The sequence below is a fragment of the Echinops telfairi genome, unplaced genomic scaffold (genome assembly GCF_000313985.2).
Source record: "Echinops telfairi isolate 266 unplaced genomic scaffold, ASM31398v2 ScPeMD7_2291;HRSCAF=2852, whole genome shotgun sequence".
Classification (NCBI taxonomy): Eukaryota; Metazoa; Chordata; class Mammalia; order Afrosoricida; family Tenrecidae; genus Echinops; species Echinops telfairi.
In genome coordinates, this window is record NW_022106189.1 from 34,901,169 (window position 1) to 34,923,695 (window position 22,527).

The 22,527-nt window shown below is 43.3% G+C and overlaps 2 protein-coding genes across 6 annotated transcripts in view; one reads left to right on the plus strand and one right to left on the minus strand.

The window, feature by feature from the left end:
• The window catches only part of PKD1L3 (polycystin 1 like 3, transient receptor potential channel interacting), a 32,165-nt gene extending 25,614 nt beyond the window's left edge, over positions 1 to 6,551 (plus strand). The window contains 6 exon segments of the mRNA XM_045293922.1: positions 1,399 to 1,502; positions 1,979 to 2,163; positions 2,979 to 3,189; positions 3,862 to 3,963; positions 5,415 to 5,546; positions 6,534 to 6,551. Of these exon segments, the coding sequence (XP_045149857.1) occupies positions 1,399 to 1,502; positions 1,979 to 2,163; positions 2,979 to 3,189; positions 3,862 to 3,963; positions 5,415 to 5,546; positions 6,534 to 6,551 (752 nt within the window).
• On the minus strand, positions 4,977 to 21,770 carry IST1 (IST1 factor associated with ESCRT-III). Of its 5 annotated transcripts, none has more exons than XR_006680386.1 (10): positions 16,088 to 16,190; positions 15,501 to 15,681; positions 14,966 to 15,053; positions 14,239 to 14,322; positions 13,597 to 13,707; positions 12,489 to 12,707; positions 11,821 to 11,913; positions 10,628 to 10,676; positions 8,010 to 8,609; positions 4,977 to 5,518 (listed from the first exon to the last, which is right to left on the minus strand). XR_006680386.1 is itself a non-coding variant. In XM_045293581.1 (10 exons), the coding sequence occupies exons 2-10, from the start codon at positions 16,173 to 16,175 to the stop codon at positions 8,410 to 8,412; spliced, it is 1,113 nt and encodes a 370-aa protein (XP_045149516.1). In that variant the 5' UTR covers positions 16,176 to 16,190; positions 21,694 to 21,770; the 3' UTR covers positions 4,977 to 8,409. The 5 variants fall into 5 exon arrangements, 4 of the variants coding, with proteins under 4 accessions (XP_045149516.1, XP_045149515.1, XP_004704629.1 ...); XM_045293581.1 differs by adding an exon at positions 21,694 to 21,770 and having other exon boundaries at positions 4,977 to 8,609; XM_045293580.1 differs by having other exon boundaries at positions 4,977 to 8,609; positions 10,628 to 10,634.
• Between the last annotated feature and the right edge of the window lie 757 nt (positions 21,771 to 22,527).

Below are 22,527 nucleotides of genomic sequence, written 5' to 3' on the forward strand. Positions count from 1 at the left end.
AATACTAGGGAGGTATGCACACCTCAAAACAACAAACCATTTGAGATCAAAGGAGAGCATTTATCCAAGGACAAAGTTCAGAAGGGTGGGGAAGGAAGAGGAATGGAAACAGGAAATATGAGGAGTAAGTGAGATAAATGATACTACATTATAGAAATTGCAATTAGTGGTATGAAACAAAATATGTATGGATTGTTGAATGGAAAACTGATTTTCTTTGTAACCCTTCACCAAATCCACAATAAAAAGTCTTGGGAATGAAAAAGGAGTTATCTTCCTTATTCTTTCCTTCTCTTTGCCTCCCTTCTCTGTAAATCCTTGAGGTCAGGATCTATATCTAAGATAATTCTACAGATCTGAAATGCAGTGCTACTTGCCGACAGGGTAGGTGAATTCCTCTCTCAAGGTAAGATCAGGACACATATTATTCAGAGAGAATCCAGGAGTCATGGCAGCCTGGTTCCAGCAAATTCATCTTTACAACTTCTACTACCAGCTTCTGGAGTCACTGGTACCAACCCCTCATCCTCCCCAAACCCCTATTACATTTCATGATTCTCCTGCTGAATTCCTAGTGTTTCAGAAGATGTTTTGGACCCAAGGCCTTTGTACAGGAGGTGGTACTCATCTGAAGATGGAGAAATAAAAGGCTACCAGCCTAACCCTCTTTGACCATGGCTCACCCTTTTACAAGCATACTTTTTTTTTATTTTATTCATTTATTTATTTTTAATCATTTTATTAGGGGCTCATACAACTCATCACAATCCATACATACATCAATTGTGTAAAGCACATTTGTATATTCATTGTCATCATACTCAAAACATTTCCTCTCCACTTATGCCCCCGGCATTAGGTCCTCCTCACCATCCATTTTATAACCCTTGCTCTTCCCGTCCCTGTCATTATTGGCTCACCACCACCAACCTCCTTCCGTCCCATGCTCCCCCACCGCCAGAACCATATATATGTCCTGTTGCTGTTTCCATGGGGTTGCTTATCCTGTCTCTCATATAAACAAACACACGTCTCCGTCTTTATTAGAAATTGCTTGAAGCATCTTCATCAAACTTGCTAATTTCTGCAAATATAATTTAAATAACTTATATTTAAATATGCCCTCCCCACAGCACTGTCAGCAGTTCCTTCCTTCAACCGTTACGATGCAATGTGCAATGTTAATTCCTCCGCAGCCTCACACTTGAATTTGGTCAGTGAGATAAGCAAACCTCTTATTGTACATTGTGAGCTCTAGAGGAAATATGTGGAACGTAGAGACAGGAAATTTTGAAATTGATGATGCAGAAAGGGTTATATGAGATTATTTCAAACACTTTGAAGGAAGAGGGTAAGTGTTCAAGACTCTTGATGTCAGGTGTTCTCTGTTATCTTCAGGTGCCACCTGCACTGCGGTAAGGCTGCACAGTTTAACTTCCCTTCAGCGATCACAGAGCAGCTTTGCCTGGTCTGTCATCTCTCAAGTCATCTATTATCTACTAGTCTTCATTATGCCTTTGTCCAGGTGATGTGAAAATGTTCCATGTAAGAAAGCCTAAACGTTACTAAATTTGATCTGAGGAGCGCCCCAATGAAACTATGACTCATTTCAGTTCTTTCAAATAGTCTGTATTCAGTTACGGGGTTGGGGAGGTGGGTGCGGAAGGGGGGGGGGGTGAGTGTGGAGCTGACTAGCTTTTATTCTACCAAGTATTTTTTTCTATTTTCAGGAGTTGAAAAATTAAGTCTATATAAAGTATTATTTTATGTACAGTTGCATTATTCCTATATTGTAATGTTCAGATTAAAAGTATGGTGATTAAGGAGCAAGTACTCAAAAATATGATTACACTCAAAAGAGAATGTATTTCAGCCAACCACGTTTTTCCTTCAGGCTTGATAACTAATTTAGAAGTAAATTCAGCAATGTTCACCACACTTCCTTAGGGAGAGATTCAGCTAATCTTTCAGACAAGAGGTAGTAACTGTGGTGTCTGTTTACAGTCATTGGCTGCAACAGCAGAGATGGAGGTTCTTCTGTAGGAAAAGAAACATTCTGGACACGAGCATGATCCTCATGAGCTTTGTCGTCCTGGGGCTTGACATGAAATGTGTTTCTCTCCATAAGAAAAACTTGGCACAATACCACCATGATCGGGATGGGTAAGAGGCGGCCTGAGGCTCACAGGATATTCTTTGATGTCCACAGTGTCCTGATAAAATACAAGCATTCTTTCAAACGGCCCCTGCTTCTCCACCATCCCACCAGATTTGTCTGTTCACAATGCCAGTATTAAACACAGAATTCGGGCTAATGTCTACAGCAAAGAAAACAACTAGAAAACGATGCAACTAATCAGTTTGAGCAAGCTCCTCATAAGGCTTAGTTGTGCAAAGACAACACATTTAAATTTCACAGCAAGGGTCTTGGTTGGCCAAGGCATAAAGCTTAAGGATGACAAATCATCTTTTAATAAAAACACAACCCATAATCTCATCCTTTAAATACAGAGAAGATGGGTTTCTGGGTAAAGATGTCCATCAGCATGCTCAGCGCACCCATACCAAGAAATGATCAGGTGGCCTTTGGAGCACATTCTCTGACCTTCTCCATGGGGAGGAGCATCTGTTTTTCACAAGTACTGCCAAATGGCGTTTTCCTACTATTTTCGTGGTGAACAGCCTGGATCTCGTGAGTTTTTGTGTTTTGCAGAGATAGCAAAACACAATCTCTGAGCGGTTCCAGCAGGCATGGTTGTGCTGCTGAGGCCTAACCTGCTGTGTGGCATTGCCTACATTTTAGACAGTGTCCATTCAAGTAGCATCTTGAAGAATTATAACCAGTGCTGACTTGTTTGTGAGAGGCTTTCCAACACTCTAGTTGCTACAACATGAAAGTACGAATGCCTTTCACACACAACATGAATGGGTGATGAGTACCATTCAAGCACAGTAACTGTCAACTCACCTTGGTACAGGTTCATCAGTTTCTATGAAGCAGTACAAATGAGCTCTGCCGTCATCCACCTCCTGGGCTTCCTGGTTCTATTGGCAACTGTTCAGCTGTGGAGCCTGCTGCGTCATGACCCCAGGCTTCAGGTCATTGGCAGTGCACTAAGCAAAGCCTGGGACGAGGTGGTGGGATTTTTGCTGACCATTCTGCTCCTGCTGACAGGCTATGCCATGGCTGTAAGCCCACAGTCCCACGGTTCTTTTCCCAAATGCTGTGCTCTTAATTCACAGTGCTGCCCTTAGAAACAGGTTACTGTAGCGAAAACCATCAGTTCAAGTTGACAATGAGTTTGGGAGAAAAGGTAGCGTAAGAAGGCTGGTTTGGATCATGCTTTCGTACTTTACTCGCAGTATTATTTAAATGTAACTATCCTCCTTTTCTCTAAAGTAAGGATAAAACTTAGCTTACAGGATAATGTGCAGGTCAAATAAATTTATATGGGAGCACCAAGAAATGACAAAGGAAATCTGTGTAGATTGAAGAAAAACCCCAAAAACACCTGCCATCAATTCAATTCTGACTCATAGTGACCCTATAGGATAGAACTGCCCCTGTGAGTTTCAGAGGCTGTAACTCTTTAAAGTACTAGACAGTCCATCTTTCTCGGGAGCCACTGGTGGTTTCAGACTATTGTCCTGGCGGTCAGCAGCCGTGTGTAAGCACTGTGCCACCAGGCCCCTACTCTATTTGGGACACAGTAATTTAAATGGACACTAAGGGCCTCCTGCACTCCATTCCATTGGTTCTGGGTTGACCTCATCAAACTGAAGCCCTTTAAGGCGGGAGAACTGCACTAAGCTCTCACTGCTCTCGGGCCTGCTCTGACTGGTTTTTCTCCTCCTGTTCAGTTTAACTTGCTGTTTGGATGGATCATCTCTGACTACAGAACCTTTGTCAGTTCTACAGTGACTGTTGTTGGGATCCTGATGGGAATCTCTCATCACAAGGATGTTAAAAAAAAAAACAAACCCACCCTGGTTTCTCTGCAGAACTCTATTTGATTTCACTTCTCTAACACAAGCAACCCTGTTGAACCTCGGCACACTGAAGGGAGCTTAGATCCTTTCCCTCCTGTGTTACGCTATCATCTATGTAGACAGTTCTAAGGGACTATCCCTTTCAGAAATGTGTCCTTTTCTAGCCCCAGCTCCCTTCTAGTTACCGTAGGACACTGGGCCAAGCGAGCATGAGGGATTTGTAACTTCTTTGAAAATGGCTACAATGAAAGGGGGGGTAGGGAATCAGGAAGGTGCTGTTCCTGGAAGAATGAATTGTTTTTAGCTATTAAACATGCATTTCTGGAGAGCCTATTCCTTTCCCCAGGAATCACCTACACAAAAGCCCATCTTCCTACTCAACATTAAAGGTAAAGGAGGAAACCCACATGAATATTTGTGGCCAAAATTAGTCTGGGAAGAGCAGGTCAAGGAGCAAAAACTGCAGTGAAAATGATTGCAACAGTAAGATAGATACTCATTCAGGCTAGTCATTCTGAGGCTCTAGAACGCCAAGGCTATTAACTACAATCCATATACTTAGTTTTTAATAGGGAAAGTTACTGCCTTCCTGAGAACTCCTGTTCCAATCACTCGGAAAGAAGGCCTCACCCCAGTGCGCTTCCCACCTACAACGTGTCTGGGAAGGGACTTGTATGGGACATAGCATTCAGAATTAACTCTATAGCCTGCCCCACCAAAAAAATTAAAAAATCCAAACGCACTGCCAGCTAGTTGCCAACTATAGTTTCCAAGACTTTTACAGAAGTAAAAGGCCCCATTTTCTCCCAAAGAGCCGGAGAAAATAAGTATCACTTGTTAAAAAGAACATCTAAAATTCTTACAGAAACGAGTCTAAGCCCTGAATTTGAGAAATGGTCTCTGTAGCTTTAAAGTCCAATGGCAGAATTCAGTATTTACCTTAAAAATTGATAATAGAAGAGAAAAACAATAAACAAAAGCCAAAGTGTTTTTCTACAACTGTTAAATTTTATTGGAATATTCCTGTGTTCCAAAGTTTCTTGGCTTGGCAGAGACAATTGTCTCATTATTTCTAGCATATATTTACTCTTTAAACATGCCTTTTGCTGCTCCTTGAAGCTTTCATGTTTACATTTTCCAGAACTGCCAACACCCAAATGGGATTTTAGTAATTTATAATTCCCAATTTGGTGGGAAGGCCTGAAATTTACTATTATTTTAACATCCTTTGATGTCAGCCACTGTGCTGGTCTGTCCACTTGAAAGTATTTCCCTTTTTAAAGATTCTTTTGGCTTTCCTTTAATTTCCACCATACATAACGTTTTTGTATAAAGATCCCACACATTAGCTGGTAACTTGTGTTTTGAAAGCAGAAACAAAGCAGCCAGTCCTTCAGTATTATATCAGTGTTTTGTCTTTCCAGGTTATTGCTTTAGACCCGGTCCTGGGCTCTTTTCTGATCTTTACTGGCGTCATCTCGATGGTACTTGTCGTCATTAACCTTTTTGTTTCTGCCATCCTAATGGCCTTTGGAAAAGAAAGGAAGTCTCTTAAGGTAACTCAATAGCTCAGTCATTTAAAGATATTGAATCATGATCTTATACATTAAAGTGAAAACTTTAATTAAAAATGTTGCTACTAGGGTTGAAGTTCATATACCCACAGATTTATCCCAAACGAAACATGTTTAACAAGTGTGGTCAGTGAATGGCTGCAGACAAGTTCTGAGTAATACATTGTCTTAGGCTTGTTAGAGTGTCCTCTAAAAACAAACAAACAAAACCCCCACCAGTGGCTTCCAAGGGAAATCTGCTGGCCCAGTTCAATTCTGTTAAGGCAGATAGGTCAGTTCAGGCTATGGCAACTGGTTTTAAGGTTTCCCAAAGGGTAGCCTTGATAGATTTTCTCCAAGGATACAGGACAATCCTGAGGCCTTTTCCCCATCACAATAATGCACGCACCTCCCCATTCTTTGAAGGTTTTGTTGGGAAGCCTTACTCTATCCATCCAACAGCCCTGATATTATTCCTTCAGACTTCCTTTTGTTCCCTCAACTGCAAGAACATTGAAAAGAACACAATTTAAGTGCTTCAAAGACACCCAAACTAACTGCCTTTTTGTAAACTGAAGAACGCAGAATTCTTAAGGAAAAGGGATGGAAATATTGCCTTCAAATGTGTATACAACTAGATGGTGGTTATGTTGAAAAGTGGCTTCATTTTTGTTTTAACAAACTATTTTATAGCAATACTTTTTGACTTACCCTCAAACAAGGTCTTAAATTACAAACGGACGTTAAAACATAGCAACATCATATTTCCTTTATTGGTCTCCATGCCTCTGCTAACCATTTTCTCAGAAAACCCAATTGACCATTCGACATTCTGTTCTATACTCTCTGTCCTACAAAATTCAGACCTCAACTCAGTTGAAGGATCACTGCAACTTGACAGCCAATCATTAAAGGAATTAATTTTGCATTGTCAGTCCTTTTTCCCTCCAGTATCAATGATTTCCCATTTTCCTTCTCATCCTCAAACAGATTAAGAAGCTGCACTGATTGATATACTGCTACGAAAAGTCTCACGTTTGCTAGGGCTACAACAGCATCAGAACATGCCCTGGTCTAACTAAGCAAGCCACCATGCCAGCAATTGGCCCTGCCTCTGAGGTTCCAGGTGATGGCCTCTCTTAATCCTGCTACCTCCTTCCTGAGCTTACTTCTTACTGTATTAAAATCTATCTTTGCATGGCATGACTTAAAAATGTTACGGATGTCTATTCTGTACTTTGTTCTTAATTCTGTAAATCAGGAATCAAATCACCTGGGTTCAAAGTTGGTAAGTTTTGGCCATTGGCACTCTCAGAGCAGAGCTAACACTGCCAGAATGATACAGGTGAAATAAGCTCTGCCACCCAGTAACGGAACCTGACCATCCCTTGTAACGAGACGGCAGAAGGAAATGGTATTTTAAAAAGGGAGCTTATTGAAGCTTATCAAAAATAAAGATGATGCAAAGTTTAGCTGAGGGGACCTCTGTCAGGACAGTGAATGAGCAAACTCACAGATGTTATCTGGGCTTAATCACGCAAGTCAAACGGGTTTCTCTTCTGATGGAGCCAATATGCGTTGGACTCCTGCACCAGCACAGGCTATTTGCTTAAAGAACAATCTACTCAAATCTAAACTTGTCCACCATTTGGCCAGACAGCAAGGTGAGAACAGTAGAGTCTCTTGTCCACTATTTGACCAAACAACAGGGTGAGAAGAGTAGAGTCTTTCATTTTATTAGCAGCTACCAAGCTGTGAAATACAAACCAATCAGAAACCATAACGAAAAGTTGCTTAAAACAAGTATGCACAGACACTGTACTGAAGAGAAAGCCCATCTTCCAATCCCAATGCCACTCGCATGGAGACAAGTGGTCTTGGGCAGGGAGTAAAAGAGCACGGAAGTTGCAACAGTGAGCAGCTCATCCACCCTGGGAAGCAAGCAGCTGAACAACTACAGCCACATGGGCACCAAACAAAATTGTGAGATCCGTTTTTTAAAGTTTCACTCAGTCATAAAGTTTTCAAATGAAAACAGGCACCTGTCTTTTCCTGTAGACATCCCAGCTCACTACCCGAGAGAGACTTGGGTACTTCTATTAAGGCAGCTGGAAGCCCACCCTAGCCTTGAATGGCAATTCCTGCCCAACATGTGGCCCATCCTTCTGCCAGTGATAAAATCCAACAGATGATGCTATAAGGAAAAAAGAGGAATTTACAGTGCTGCCTCTGGTCAAAAGGAAACAGAGCAAAAAGGCCACAGAGGGCTCCCTGAGAATCCAGTAGAACTAAGAGAGGCCATTAACTTTCCCACTAAACTTTGCAACTGGATCCAGGTGGAACCGTGCCCTGCAGCAAGGAGCATTGTACATGCCAATGAGAGGGCCCCATTTCCAAAACTGTTACAAGGGCTTCCTGAGTCATTCTCTCTCTCCCCTATTAACATCAGAGGGCAAGAAAACACACCTTGGCCTTGGTTCTCTCTCATCACAAATCCCTTTGCAGAGAAGGGCTGGCTTGTTTCTAACAGCCATTGATTGCAGCTCTGTCCACAATGCTTTGGGCCTTCTCACTCTCCTGTGTTGGGGCTGTGGGACAGGTCAGGAGCGAACCTGGGTCATACTGGCAGGAAATGGACAAGCACAGCTGCCAACAGTCAGCTGCGCTGGAGTCTCCAGGCGTTAGTGTCTCAGGCGCAAGAGAACTGGACAGTGGCAGAATTTGGTAAAGCAGGAAGAGAGCCCATTGGAAGAGTACACTCAGTGATGATTAATAGATGAAACGGAATTTCATGGAGATTCTTTGTTACAAGGAGGAGGTGCTTAGTCCCAATTTCCAGAACCTGGAAGTTTCCTAGTTTAAAGGCCTATGTTTTCTTTTTAAGCTCTTCAAATCTCCGGGAGAGATCATCAAAGTCAATGTCTTCAGAAGCTGAGGTGCTGCCACCAGCAGATGCAGTGGGTAGTGTGTCTGGCACAGAGGGCAGCTCAGGAAGTACAAAGTTGTCACAGGTCTCAGCAGGTCTCGAAGGAAGCTTGGCAGAGGCTTCTGGCTTGGGCCCAGGACCTATTCAGGGAAAGGAGCAAACTGTTACAAGAACCACAGATGCAGGAGGGGGAAAAGAGGAGCTGATACCAAGGGCTCATATAGAAAGTAAATGTTTAGAAAATAATTATGGCAACATATGTACAAATATAATAGAATTGATGTATGGATTGTCATAAGAGCTGTAAGTCTCCAATAAAATGATTTTTTTTAAAAAAAAACAGAACCACAGAAATGCTTCAGCCCTTCAAAGCCATCAGCACTCTTTGGCAGAAACAACAAAATAATCACAAATTATAAGCAAAAACACTGATTTTTAAAAGGTTAAAATTCTAAAAGCCAGTGAAAATTTCAGGACATTAACATCTACATTTTCTGTATAAAGCATGCTGTCTACCTTATTTAATGAGATCTGATCTGTACTTTTAGCCTTAATTTTTATTCTGTAAGTTAAATCATCCCCTTAACCTAATGCATGTTTCCACTTATATGTAAATTCCACAACAGGAAAATTAATCTATATAGTTGAATTAATTACTATAGTTGAATTCTATTTGTTTTATTTTCATGCAGTAGAAGAAAAAAAAGTTTAAGGACAAGTCAACATGCAGTTCATGGAGCCAGGTATATAGAGTACTCATCATTCCAACTATCCTCTTTCACAATGTCTGCTTCTAGATCATCTAAGTCCAAAAGGGGATGCTAGAATTTTGTTCAAACAATGCTTCCCTAAGAAGGACCACTGTTTCTAAGACTTAGGAAAAAATTCTGTATAAAGCATGCTGTCTACCTTATTTAATGAGATCTGATCTGTACTTTTAGCCTTAATTTTTATTCTGTAAGTTAAATCATCCCCTTAACCTAATGCATGTTTCCACTTATATGTAAATTCCACAACAGGAAAATTAATCTATAGTTCTAGAAGATCAAATGTCTGGCCTGTAACCATTGATGGGATGGGAATGGGATTGTGGGTGGTAATGGCACAGGATGCCTCTCTCATTTCGCTGTGTATGAGGTGGCAATGAGTTGAGGGCTTAACTTGCTGGCAGCTAACAACATGGACAATCAGAACAGTGGTTGTCTTTTAGGAAAGGGGTCGAAGTGAGCACAAGGGCAACTCTCTGGGGTAATATAAATGTTCTCTATCTTCACTGGCATGGTGGGTACCATGTATTTACATGTATCAACACTCACCAAACTGAGTTCAGATTATTTAAGAGTTGTGGGATTTTTTTGTTTGTCACCCACAGGACTCTGTTTTTATTTCAGTTGACAACAGGCATGCACGCCAACACAAATGCACAAGTGTGAAGTGCACATTATCAGTGGAAATACGCATGTTTTCATGAGCGTTTTTTTTTTAAATCATTTTATTGGGGGTTCGTACAACTCTTATCACAATCCATACATCCATTATGTCAAGCACATTTGCACATTTATTGCACGCATCATTCTCGAAACATTTGCTTTCTACTTAAGCCCTTGGTATCAGCTCCTCATCCCCCCTCTTCATGAATTAACAGTTGTTTTATTGTGTCTGATTTACACTCAATAAAGCAGCCATCTCCAATTTGAAAAAGAATTACCCTTCTGGGTTTCTAAGTAATATTTTATTTTTGATCAAATGGACAGCTATATACAGATATGCTTGCTTTTGAAAATGTGTTGAGTGTACACCTATGACTTGTACATATTTTCCCCTCTTCAGTGCCCCAATTTTTAAAATATGTAGATATTTTTGCTAGTTCCAGGCACAATGGAAGTTGAAGCAGCAAAAACAGAAATAAATAATATGAGGGTAACTGAAAAACTAATAGATAAAAAAAAATGACTGAGTAAAAAGTGATACTACAAACAGAGACAGGGTAAGTGGAAAAGTTTCACTTTCAGAAGAGGGAGACCCGAGTTCTGTGTCGGAGAGGAAAGGGCACATGGGTAGAATGCCTTGCACAGGACAGCTGCCCCTCTAAGCGACACAGTCACGAGAAAAGAGCGGGGGTTGGCACTGAGCCTTGAGGGCTCTGACTCATACTCACCAACAATCTGTGCAGAAGAAACATTCTTATCAGCATTAATGTCATCAACCTACAAAACAAAGGTGGTTACTTGATGGAAAAACAGGGACACCACTGGAGACAAGTACAGATACTGTCACCAGCCCCCGTGCTTTCCCAAAGCTACAATGCTCACCAAAAGCAACAGACACTGCCTCAAAGAAACTGCCTGTCCACCGTCTGCACTTCTCCCTGACCGTCCTCTAGCCAGGTGGACACCAGTCCAACTTTCATAGCAAAGCAGAGAAAAAGAAAGCTCTTACTATACCCGACTCCTTCCTTTAACCTTTATCTTCACCTTCCAGTTGGGGAGAAAGTGTTCAACCAGCTAGTTAAATATCTCTATTAAGATCTTCTACCTAGTTAGCCAGCGATAGTCATGGACAATGTTTTAATGAATCAAGGCCAAAGCATAAGAAAAAGCCCCTACATAAAACACATCAACTAGAGACACACACTAAGCAGGAACTGGGGGCGGGGGTCTATGGGATGAATAATTTACACCACATATGCCACACCAGTTTGCCTTCTCGATAACGCACAGATGAAAAGGGATCTCAAAAGGCACGTACCAACAGAGGAAATGAGACTGGCAGAAAATAAGTGATCCTAAACCAAAGCCATTACAACCAACTATACAGTTCACAGTGGCAGTCCCCTATTAGTCAGTTATAACAAGTATGACTCTAGGTCAATGTGAAATTAATACCATTAAGAGGAAAACTACTAACTGGATACTTTAGTTGAAGACAAAATTCAGTCACTACTTTTAACAAAACTATCCCTTCAGTTGAGGGTTAAGAACTTATAAAAATGGAGAGTCCCTTCGTTATTAAGATATTTAGCACCAAGGCCGTACCAGCTCAATGTGACTGTCTGTGTGGCCAATCAAAGAACCAACCAATTACGTTCCCTGTTAGGGCTTCCTAACAGATCTGCAGTTCCTTCCTAGTTCCTGGCTTAATTGCAGACAAGGCATTGCCACCACTGATGCTGCCACCACCACCATCACTTCCCACTCCCAGAGAAGTATGAAAGCAACACCAGAACCCCAAAGCAAGGACAGTGCTGGTACTGAGTTGATCAAAACTTTGACTTCCCTGTAGTGATTATTTTGCTCTCTCTTCATGAGGATTCACTCTCCTGCTGCTTATAAAAGAGGCTCGGGCACTTACAGATTCATACGATGGGGGAGTTGCTGGTATCTGAGGTGGATGAATATTAGGAAAGGCCTGATAAGTTCCCACTGGCAATCCATTGAAATCCGACTGCAAGAGGAGAAAGGGAACATAAGAGAGACTGCTCCCTACTTCTGAGGTTTATGTGTGTACGAAGGGGAAAGAATGTGTATATATTTAAGAGTCCCAAATGAAAATGCCCCACATATGGTGAGGGTTCCAGATGTTTAAAGACCAAGAGCCAAAGGGCTAGTCTTCAGTTAACTAAATTATTTGCTTCAGTGTCTGTCAGGAAAAAGACTAATCAGATTTGCTAGCAAGATCATCTTCCAAGGTTTTCCTACCTCATAGTAAGTAGCAGTGAATCACATTTGAAAAAGGTACTAGCATTCCTTCAACAGGTCCTACAGGTAGGTTCAGTAAACCTACATTTAGAAAAGGTTTGCTAGTACCACCTCTCTAGACTTTACTTCATTAACTATAGCTCACCAAACGACTTTCTCTGAATCCCAATGATAAAATATCTCTTTCCCACAGTATGATTACGAGGCTGATACCAAATGCTAAATCTTCCTATAAGTCTTGAGTAAACTCACAACACCAGTTTGTCATCTTCTGTTACGTTGTCTAGAGTTCACATTCACACCATTTATGAGTATACTTACAGGTCCCTTAGGAAGTGGATATGAGAAAGGAGACCCAGGAGATGGCATGGGCATAGGCATAGGCATGGGCATGGGCATTGGCACTGTTCCATCAGGTCCACTAACTGGTGCAGTGAACCCACCACCACCACCTCCACCTCTTCCAGAGCCACCTTTCTTCACATCATCTGTGAAGCCAACATCAATCAGATCTGTCTCTACCCCGGAAGGTGCTTCTGCCTGAGGAAAAAAAAAAGAACCCTGTATCACTATCCCATGTCCTCTGAAGTCAAGATAAGCACAAAGGAAGTTTAATGAGGCGTGCTCTGGAGAGCACCACCTATAGGGCAAGGGAAGAAGCCGGGTTGAGCAGAAGCAGTTGAGGTGCAATACAATCACAACAGAGGCCTCAGTCGATGCCCAGGGGAGCTCTGGAGCTGGGATGGACCTGTAGAGGTGTCCTTGATTGAGACAAAGGGCAGTCTTTATAACCCTACACTGAGCAGTCACTGGATGCGGGGATGAGCCATGACTTTGGGTGAGACAACTCTATTCAGCTGAGGGCCCTATCTGTAGAGGTACATGGCTATGAGTCAATAGTCTAAAGGGTTGGAGTACTGAGCACTCTATCCTGAAAAGGGAAGATAGGACAAACCAAGACACCCACCACACACCACTGACCTACGTGCTGAATGATTATTGTTTGTCTATTTGCCTTTCTATACCGTAAGACTCTTCAGGACAAGGATGTGGATTTTATTCATCTTTATAATCCAGCTTTCTGTGTACTGCCTGGAACTTGGTAGTCACCATTAAGTGTCTCATGAACTGTTTCATGCCTTGGGGTATTTCTTGCTATTCACAGCAGGATTCTTAAATTTCTTGAAGTTCAAAGAAAAGTAGCAGTAATACCACTTTAGTATCAAGGTTTGTACCTTCTCAAAGGGCATTCATTTATTCATTTCATCGGATCCTTAACTATCCTGAGATGGGCAGCCATATTTATTGTCACCCAAAAGGAATGAACTGGGACAAACTTGAGGTAGTGCAAAGAATACAGTCATTTCTCAAAGCTCTTCATTATCTAGAGACTCATTTTCCTTTGTTTTCTGGGACATTCTAAACTTACCATGACCACTGAGTCAGGCTCATAGGGTACATTGTAATTCTTGGCAATTTCAATCAGGTATCTCTCCACCAAGATTTTAGGTGGAGCCTCCACACTCAGCTTGTGCATTAGCTGTAGACAGAAAAACCTCAGCATAAGTTAAGGTACATTGATACCAAGCAGCCTCATTCTAATCTAATTAATTCAATTTTGTTCTTTTATTTTATAGGTAACATAAAAGGGGAGGGGAGGAATGAGGTTCAGATCAGCTAAATGGACCCATGTTTCTCTCTCTCTTTCTGTGTTGTATCTGTCTCTTGCTATATATAGTGTTGTGTTGATAAAAGACTAATACTGCCTCTAAAGTGTAATCCACTTACCCTTCTTCCCACTTCACCTCTATCTCTACTAATCACAGAGGTGAATTAAGTAGTGATGTATCAGAACACAGGGGGAAAATCAGAAAAAATATGGAGTGCCCTGATTGACACAGATGATCAGGGCGAGAAGGTCTGTTCATTGAACTGCCAACCAGATGGTCTTCCTTCTCTCCCACACTAAGAAATGAACTCATACAGTGGTGCCCAACAGAATCACTGGGGCCATGAAACAGCATACTCCCATCCTGGCCACTGCTTCAGGTTTCACAAGTCTGTTCATTACCCTGTCATTCACAGTTCCGATCTGGTTGGTTCTACATAACTTGCCATATTCCTTGCTATACTTGGCACAGAGCTGATCAGCAACCTACAGAGGAAAAAAAAAAAAAGTGGAAATGACTTCAATAGAGTGCCTCAGCCATCTTCCTATCAGCAATGGACATGCTTCATTACAGAATATCCAAAAAACTGATTTCTGTAAAAGTCTTAAGAAGTTCACATTAAATCATTCATTTATTCAACTATCCATCCAGTCAGAATTACAAGAAGGGCTTCAAAAAGCTCAACGTGCCTTTGTGATGCTGTCTGGTAAGCACTGGACCATGCTAAACACATGGCCAGTGGTCCAAGCCACCCAGCTGCTTCCCAGAAGATGCAGCTATCTGCTGCCTCCAAGATGAACAGCCTCAGAGACTCCACACAGGCTTGCTAGGAGTCATAATCAACACAATGGCAGCAAGCTTTCAAAAGTTTATGGAAAAAGGAAATTCAAAGATCGTACATTTTTGTCTGCAAACTTTTTGAAGCCTCTATATGTAGCAAACACTACTATAATGGAAGGCAGCTCTGCTCGCCACTATACCACCAACTCAGATGACACGACTATAATGATATACAATGTAATGAGCAAAAAGACACTGTTCCGCCTCAGATCCATGAGGAGAACAGTAATTATGTTCACCAGTCCTACACTATGAACTACAGACATAATTGCAGTTGGTTGCACTCACGATTTTCAACTCGGCCACTTCTGACTGGAGTCGAGGAGCAGCCCAAATCAGTGTAGACACGGACTCAGCTAGACCAGAATCCAGCTCCCTAATCAAGAAAGATATGTGCAAACCTTGATGTTCCTTAAAATAAAGACAGCAAAAGCCTATCTTTTGAATAGCATATTTGAAAAGTCTAAAATCCTTTCACAAAACTCAAGTGATTCTTAAAAGTCTAGGCTCACAGCCACATCATCGACCTCTTGTTCTTTTGAGGAGATACAGCCGAGATGCTGAAGGACAAGGGCACACAACCGGAAAATGGCTGAGCCAAAGCTCAAACTTCAGATTCTATGATTATGCTTTTTTTTTTTTTTAAAAAAACAAGACCAAATGGTTAGAAACTATCTGTGGATATGTAACGTAGTTTCGTTTTGTTTTTAGAGAGCATGCCTCTAACTGTTAAAAAGAGTCTAACATGTAGAAGAGACCAATGTTAGTTACGCCCTTCTCAAGTTTCAGAGGTAAGCTGAGTCTCCAAATTGAAATCTCTTACTTCATAGACTGGATGAGCCCAAACCGGGCGAGCAGCAGGTCACAGTACAGCTCCAGGATCTCCATGGCCTCCACAAGGTAGTCTTCCCGGATGATGTGCTCCACTCGGATCCGAGCACGTTCATCCTTCCCAGAAGCCAGATAGTCAGCGATTTCCTTCCTTGCTTTCTGGGCCAGTTCAGCTAAGGCACAAATCCCATCCCAGTCACTTAGCAGTAGTACATGGGGCCATATCCCCACTTCTATCTGTAGGCCACCTCAACAGAGAGAAGTGGGGCATGTCTGCTATGTCCTAGCCCACTTCCCCTTAGCAAATTTAGTATAGAATCTTCTGCTTTGACTATATGAGAATACGTTTAGTAAGCAGAAAATTTCCGTGTGGGAGCCACCATTAGTTAGTTCCAGCCTTGGTTGGAACTAGTTAGTTAGTTGATTCAGCCCTGCCAGTACCAAAGGAACTCAACCTCAAATGCAAAAATGCATCCAGTGTCGGGCCCGTGTTTCCTAGGGCTCTGCAGCCCTTGTTTGGAGCGCTAGCATCCAGTGAACTCTTTTGGAAAAGAGATACGGTGACCATGCACTACTCACTTTTTTTTTTCTCCAACAGTTTAAGACGATTTATGACTAATCTCAAATTCACTCGTAAACGCTCAGCTTTAAATCCAGAGCCCAGCATGCTGTGCTTTTTCTCCTGGGAAAAGAAGCACAATGATGATTTTTCAAGTTAGAATTAGTTCTGAAAGTAAACCTCTCAGTGGATTATTAGACACAGTACAAGTGCTTTTCTAATACAGGACCAATTACATGATCTAATTCACATTTTCAAAAGATTTTGGTTGCTGTGTGGAGAAATGATGGGGAAAGACAACAGTGGAAGCAAAACGATCGATGACAAGCGATGACAGTTCAGACTGGCAGTGGCAATGGTAGTGGGAGAATCTGAGATCTACTTTGAAGGCAGATTTGAAAAACCTTGGATGGTCGATGAAAGAGCAGTCAGGTATTAGTATAGGAGTTGGGTGACAAAAAGACAAAGAAGCAGGAGGGGCCCCTGCTTCTCCCAAAATTCTAAACAGGGATCTCAAAACTCACTGCCAACCAGTCAATGTGGACTCATAATAACCCCCCACCCCCACCCACCTGGTTTCCAAGACTGTAAATGCTGACTACAGTAGAAAGCCCAGCCTTTTTCCCATGAAGCTGCTTGTGGTTTCAAATTGTCAAATATGCGGATCACAGTCTAACACATAACCACTACACCACCAGGGCTCAAACAGGGAGCACGAAGGCAGAAGACTGACTTAGACCTATATTCAAAGGCATTCTCTTATCTTTTTAATTCTCCAAGTCTGAAGTCTCAGCTTTTAGGGAAAAGCTAATGCCCAAGATTCAAAGATTTCTCATTTACATGTGCTCACATACAAAACCCCACAAGGGGACAGAAGGTCAAAAGGGTAAGGGTGGGTGCTGTCCCACACGAAGGCTTTTCACTGACGAGCAGGCTAATAGTAAACATGGTCATCACCCACAAGCCTAGGAGTCTAGGTTGTACCATTGTGCCCTGGCCACTATGCACTACATTTCAAGCTAGCAGATTTCTATTTGTCTCAATTCCGAGTGTACACTTCAAACAATGTAAAACCTTGTTTTAGTAGAATAACCTGAATGAACAGATCAGAGACTCAAAGTACAGAACACTAAGAAAAGGATCTGCATATCATTGTGTGCTCACCTTCCCGAGATGATCACTGAAGACAAATGGGTGCATAAGCAAAAGTGGTGAAGAAAGCTGATGGTGCCCACTAGCAAAAGCTATAGCATCTGGGGTGTTAAAGGCTTGAAGGTAAACAAGCGGCCATCTAGCTAAGAAGCAACAAAGCCCATATGGAAGAAGTACACCAGCCTGTGTGATCACGGGGTGTCGGAGGGATCAGGTATCAGGCATCAAAGAACAAAAAATCAAATCATTGTGAAAGAGGGGGAGTGCAGATAGGGGACCCAAGACCCATCTGTAGGCAACTGGACATCCCCTTACAGAAGGGTCACGGGGAGATGTGCCAGTCAGGGTGCAGGGTAGCAACGATGAAACATACAACTTTCCTCTAGTTCCTAAATGCTTCCTCCCCCCCAATACCATGATCCCAATCCTACCTTACAAATCTGGCTAGACCAGAGGATGTACACTGGTACAGATAGAAACTGGAAACACAGGGAATCCAGGACAGATGATCCCTTCAGGACCAGTGGTGAGAGTGGCAATACTGGGAGGGTGGAGAGAGGGTGGGTTGGAAAGGGGGAACCGATTACAAGGATCTACATATAACCTCCTCCCTGGGGGACGGACCACAGAAAAGTGGGTGAAAAGAAAGGGTAAGATATGACAAAATAAAGGGAGACGTCAGGCAGTGTAGGATATGACAAAATAATTTATAAATTATCAAGGGTTCATGAGGGAGGGGGGAGCGGGTAGGGAGGGGGAAAAATGAGCTGATGTTGGGTGCTTAAGTGAAGAGCAAATGTTTTGAGAATGATAAGGGCAACGAATGTACAAATGTGCTTTACACAATTGATGTATGCATGGATTGTAATAAGAGTTGTATGAGCCCCCAATAAAATTTTAAAAAGAAAGAAAAGAAAACGATCTGTCTGCCTGGGCAAAAGTCACCATCTCAAGTTATCTAGTGCAGCTGTCACAGAAAGACCGCAGCGAGTGGCTTTAGCAACACAGTTTATTTTCTCATGGTTGAGGCTAGAAGGCCAAATTCAGGGCAGAAGTTCTCAAGGTAGATTTTCTCTCTGCTCCCTCTGAAGGAAAGCCTTGTCTCTGTGTGCTTCTGCTCTTGGGCAATCACGTATGTCTTGGCATCTCTCTCTTCTCCCACTTCTATTTCCTAGCTTGCTTGCTTAATCTCTTTCATAACTCAAAGGATGTCTCAAAACACAAGCTACACTGATCAGAACTCATTAGCATAACAAAGACAACCCATTTTCAGAGGAAATTAATAACCACAAGCTTGGAGGTTAGGATTTATAACACATATTTTGGAAGGAACAGCATTCAATCCATTGCAATCACTAATAGAAAACCACAAGTATTTTTCTTTTTCAAGTTGCCTCCAACTTTAGACACCTAATACTTAAGCCAGAGCCCAATTCGAAATGCAGCTTGCAAATCATGAGATCACCATTATACTGAATTATGTCTAGTTCCATATAGCATATAGCTATTGATCATCTGTAAACCAGACACTGGTGAGATGTTGAAGATAAAAAGATAAATAAGGCACTGTCATGTCTTCAAAGGGACCTATAGTCTGTTAGAGAACAAAGCTAAGAAATCCTGCCAACAATACTGTTTGGCAAAGACTGTAATTCTACAGTGTTTCTCAACCAAGGAAATTATGCACCCCAGAGGACGCTGACATTGTCTGCAGACTCGTGGGATTGTTAAAACTGAAGGGGATGCTGCTGGCATCTTGCAGGTAGAGGCCAAGAATTCTGCTAGCCAGCCTACAAATGCACAGGGCAGCTCCCCACAACAAAGAACTATCCCTCCTCATATGTCAATAGAGCTAAGACTGAGAAACCCTGTTCTACAGAAAAGACACCTAACCTACTGGAGAGGCTTTTAAAAATAATTTTCCATAAGACTAGGTCTGAGTCCCAAAGAACAAACAAAATGTGAGTGTCCCAAGGACCAGGAAGAACAGTTAGCTTTCTGAAAAACGGTAAGGTCCGTTCAATTGAAACAGAGCATTAACTAGTCATACTGAAACATGTCTACCGAACGATTGTGCATTTCCAATCTTTGACATTAGGAGTTCCTCAAAACAAACAAGCCAACGATGCCACTGAGTATATTCCAACTGATGGTGTAGAGCAGCGGTTCTCAACCTGTGGGTCTGAAAAACCTTGGATGGTCGATGAAATGAGCAGCCATGTATTAGTTTGGGGATCAAACGACCCTTTCACAGGGGCCACCGTAGTTCTACCATGTGCTATAGGGTTGAGATGAGTAGGAGTCCCTAGGGGTACAAAAAAGGAGCCTTGGAGTTGCTGTGGGTTCGGTGTGGGGCTGCTGAATGAATGTCAGCCATTCAAATGCATCATCCACTCCCAAGGATAAGCATGAAGCCATCTGACCCCGTGCAAAGGTAGGGTCTTAGAAACCCAACAGAGGGTTGTTCTGAGTCGAAATCGACTAGATGGATGTGGGTAGGTGATGCGAAAGGAGTCCTGGAGGCACAGCGGCCAAGTGCCCAGCAGCTGGTAAGATCAGCAATTCTCCGGCTCCACAGGAGAAAGGTAAGGCAGTCTGGAAACCCTACAGTCCTACCCTTTCCTATAGGGTCACTATGAATAGGAATTGGCTTGTCAACAGTAGGTTTAGGAATTTTAATTGGTGCAAGGAGCACCTGGGTGGTATAACCTGAGTATAGTAGTGCTTGGCTACTACACCAAAAGGTTAGCAGTTTGAGTCCACCCAGCGGCACCTAGGAATACCTGCCAATCGACTTCTGTAAAATCAGCCACTGAAAACATTGGATACGAAGCACAGTTTTATTTTGATACACACTGGATTGTCATGAATCTGAATCAACTCAGCAACTGGTGGTGGTGGTGAAGATCTGCAATTTTGTGAGTCTAGATTTTCTGAAGCAAATTTCATTTTACAATCAGAGCAGACTATATATGCAGGGGCATCAGAAGGTTTGTGGGAAAATGGAATTGAAAGATAATGGAATTTTCCCACAAACTTTTTTATGCCTCTTCATATAACTGGGTCTTGGTTCTGATGGTTTGAAAACAGAGCTTCAACGGAGCAAGCCAGAGTTGGAAGATTCTGGCGCTCTTTTGCATTTAAAAGTCACAAGAACAGGACCTTGGCAGCATAGTGGTTACGCATTGCACTGCAAACCACAAAAGTCAGCAGTTCAAAACCACCAGCCCCACCAAGGGAGACAGGCGAGGCTTTCTAACTCCTATAAAAGCCAGAGAGAGGCACAGGAAGACTGGGAGAGATCATGCAAACAACTAATTTGGACAAACCAATACTTTTGAAATGAATCTTTAAAATTACAATATTATTACAATAATAACTAATCATAAAATGTAATATGAACATTGAGGATTGAAAGCACTTTTATATCTTCTGACTACCAAACATTCCTCTCATCAGTTGATATCTTTCTGATGAGGCTGGGGCCGTTCCCATGGACAACTGCTTTGTTGGTACAGGAGTCAAAGGACTTGTAATACATTTTCTAATATAAGAATACTGGTGTATGTTTATATTTTTATATATATATACACACACTATTATTTTATTTATATATATATATATATATACACACACACACATATATATATACACACTATTATTTTATTAACGAGGTAGTCTTATAAGAAAGTGTATATATAATACTCTCTGAAAGGCGCAGTTAAAGGCCAGACTGTAATTTTAGTACTACAGTGGCTATGGCTCATGTGATGATAACACAATGCAACTACTATCAAATGGATTCTCTCGAGCTCCGATCCCATTAAGTTTATGCTGCTATTTCCTCATCCCTGACAACACGGAAGAAAGACGCGGAGAAGAGAGAAAGGAGAGGGTTGAGGGCAGGACGGCTGGCTCCGGTCAAGGTCTCCTCTTCCGATACGGAGAGGGGGATGCGCGAAAGCGGGCAGCAGAGGTGGCAGCTTGCTTCGCAGAAAGCAAAATAAAATGCGACAATCTCCGGCCTACGCGGGTCCAAACCCGGGCCTGCCAGGTACAATGCCAGAAACGCAGCCACTAACACCCCGGGGAGGCGCCCGAGGCGCTGGCATCGACCAGCCTGTCGCAGGCACCCGACACGATCCTCTAGGCCACCCGGCGGGGGGGGTCGTGCTTAGAGCGCAGACGGCATCGGCGAAGTCGCCGCGTTTCCATCCCACGAGACACCTTGGGATCCGACAGTCAGAAGCCTCCAGCGTCCCGACCGGCCGGTCCCTAGGTGCCCCGCGGCCCTGCCACGCCCCCCCGGCCTCGGGGCGACGCCCGCACCCCGGCCCCTCCGGCCGGACCCCACACCCAGGACCCTCTCCTTTCGCAGCCATCTCCAGCCTAAGGCCTTCTATATCCGCGGCGCGGACTTGGGGTTCCTGAATGAGGAAAACAAAGAGCCCCGACGCCGAGGACGCCACCTCACCTGATCGAATCCCAGCGAGAAAACAGCCCAGGCCGACTTCCGTCTCGGCGCTCAGCATCCAAAATGGCTGCCTCCTCGGCCTCGCCCAGCCAGAGCCGCGGAGGGATCCGCAGGGCCGCGGCGGCCGCGCCACTCTTTCCCGGGATTGGCTGGCGCTCCTGCCGGGAGCCTCTTGGCTCCCTGCGAGCGGGCGCGGCCCGGAACTACTTCCCGCGGCGGAGGCCGGCTCGGCGCGCCAGGACGTCGCGGCTCCTGAGTCACCCGCGAGGGTCGCGCCCTGATTCCGCTGCGCTTGCTTGGGGCGAGGTGAGGTCAGTGCCGCCGAGCAAACCTCCTCCAGGACTTCCTTCAACGGCTGGAAGTCGTCCCCGATTCGCTTTTGCCCCCGCCTCACTTTCCCCATTCACGCCCGGGACTCTGCCCGAGGCTGTATCTCTTTCCCCCGGGCGGCGCGGCTTCTCTGGGAAGGGTTTTATTCCACTCTTCACCCACCTCTTTCCTGAGCCACCACCTCTCCTTTTCCGTCCGCCTGCCGTGATCCTCGTGCCCTGCCTTTAAGGGAGCCTGTGTGTCTTTCAGCCAGACGGTCTGGGGTTTGTATCATTTCATGCGTGTGCTGAGCACACATCCTCTAGCAATTTACCATCTCCTCTGAATTCAGTTGAAACGTTTCCACTTGGTTGCCCTTTGTTTCCAACCTGAGAACCATTCTCACAGGTTAGCTTTGGAAGGGGATTCCTGGACGCCTTGCTTCCCGGAGGAAGTAATCCTTCTCCCTGCCATAGAGCTTGCACCTAATCAAATAAAAATAAAACCGCTGTCCCAGAGCCGACT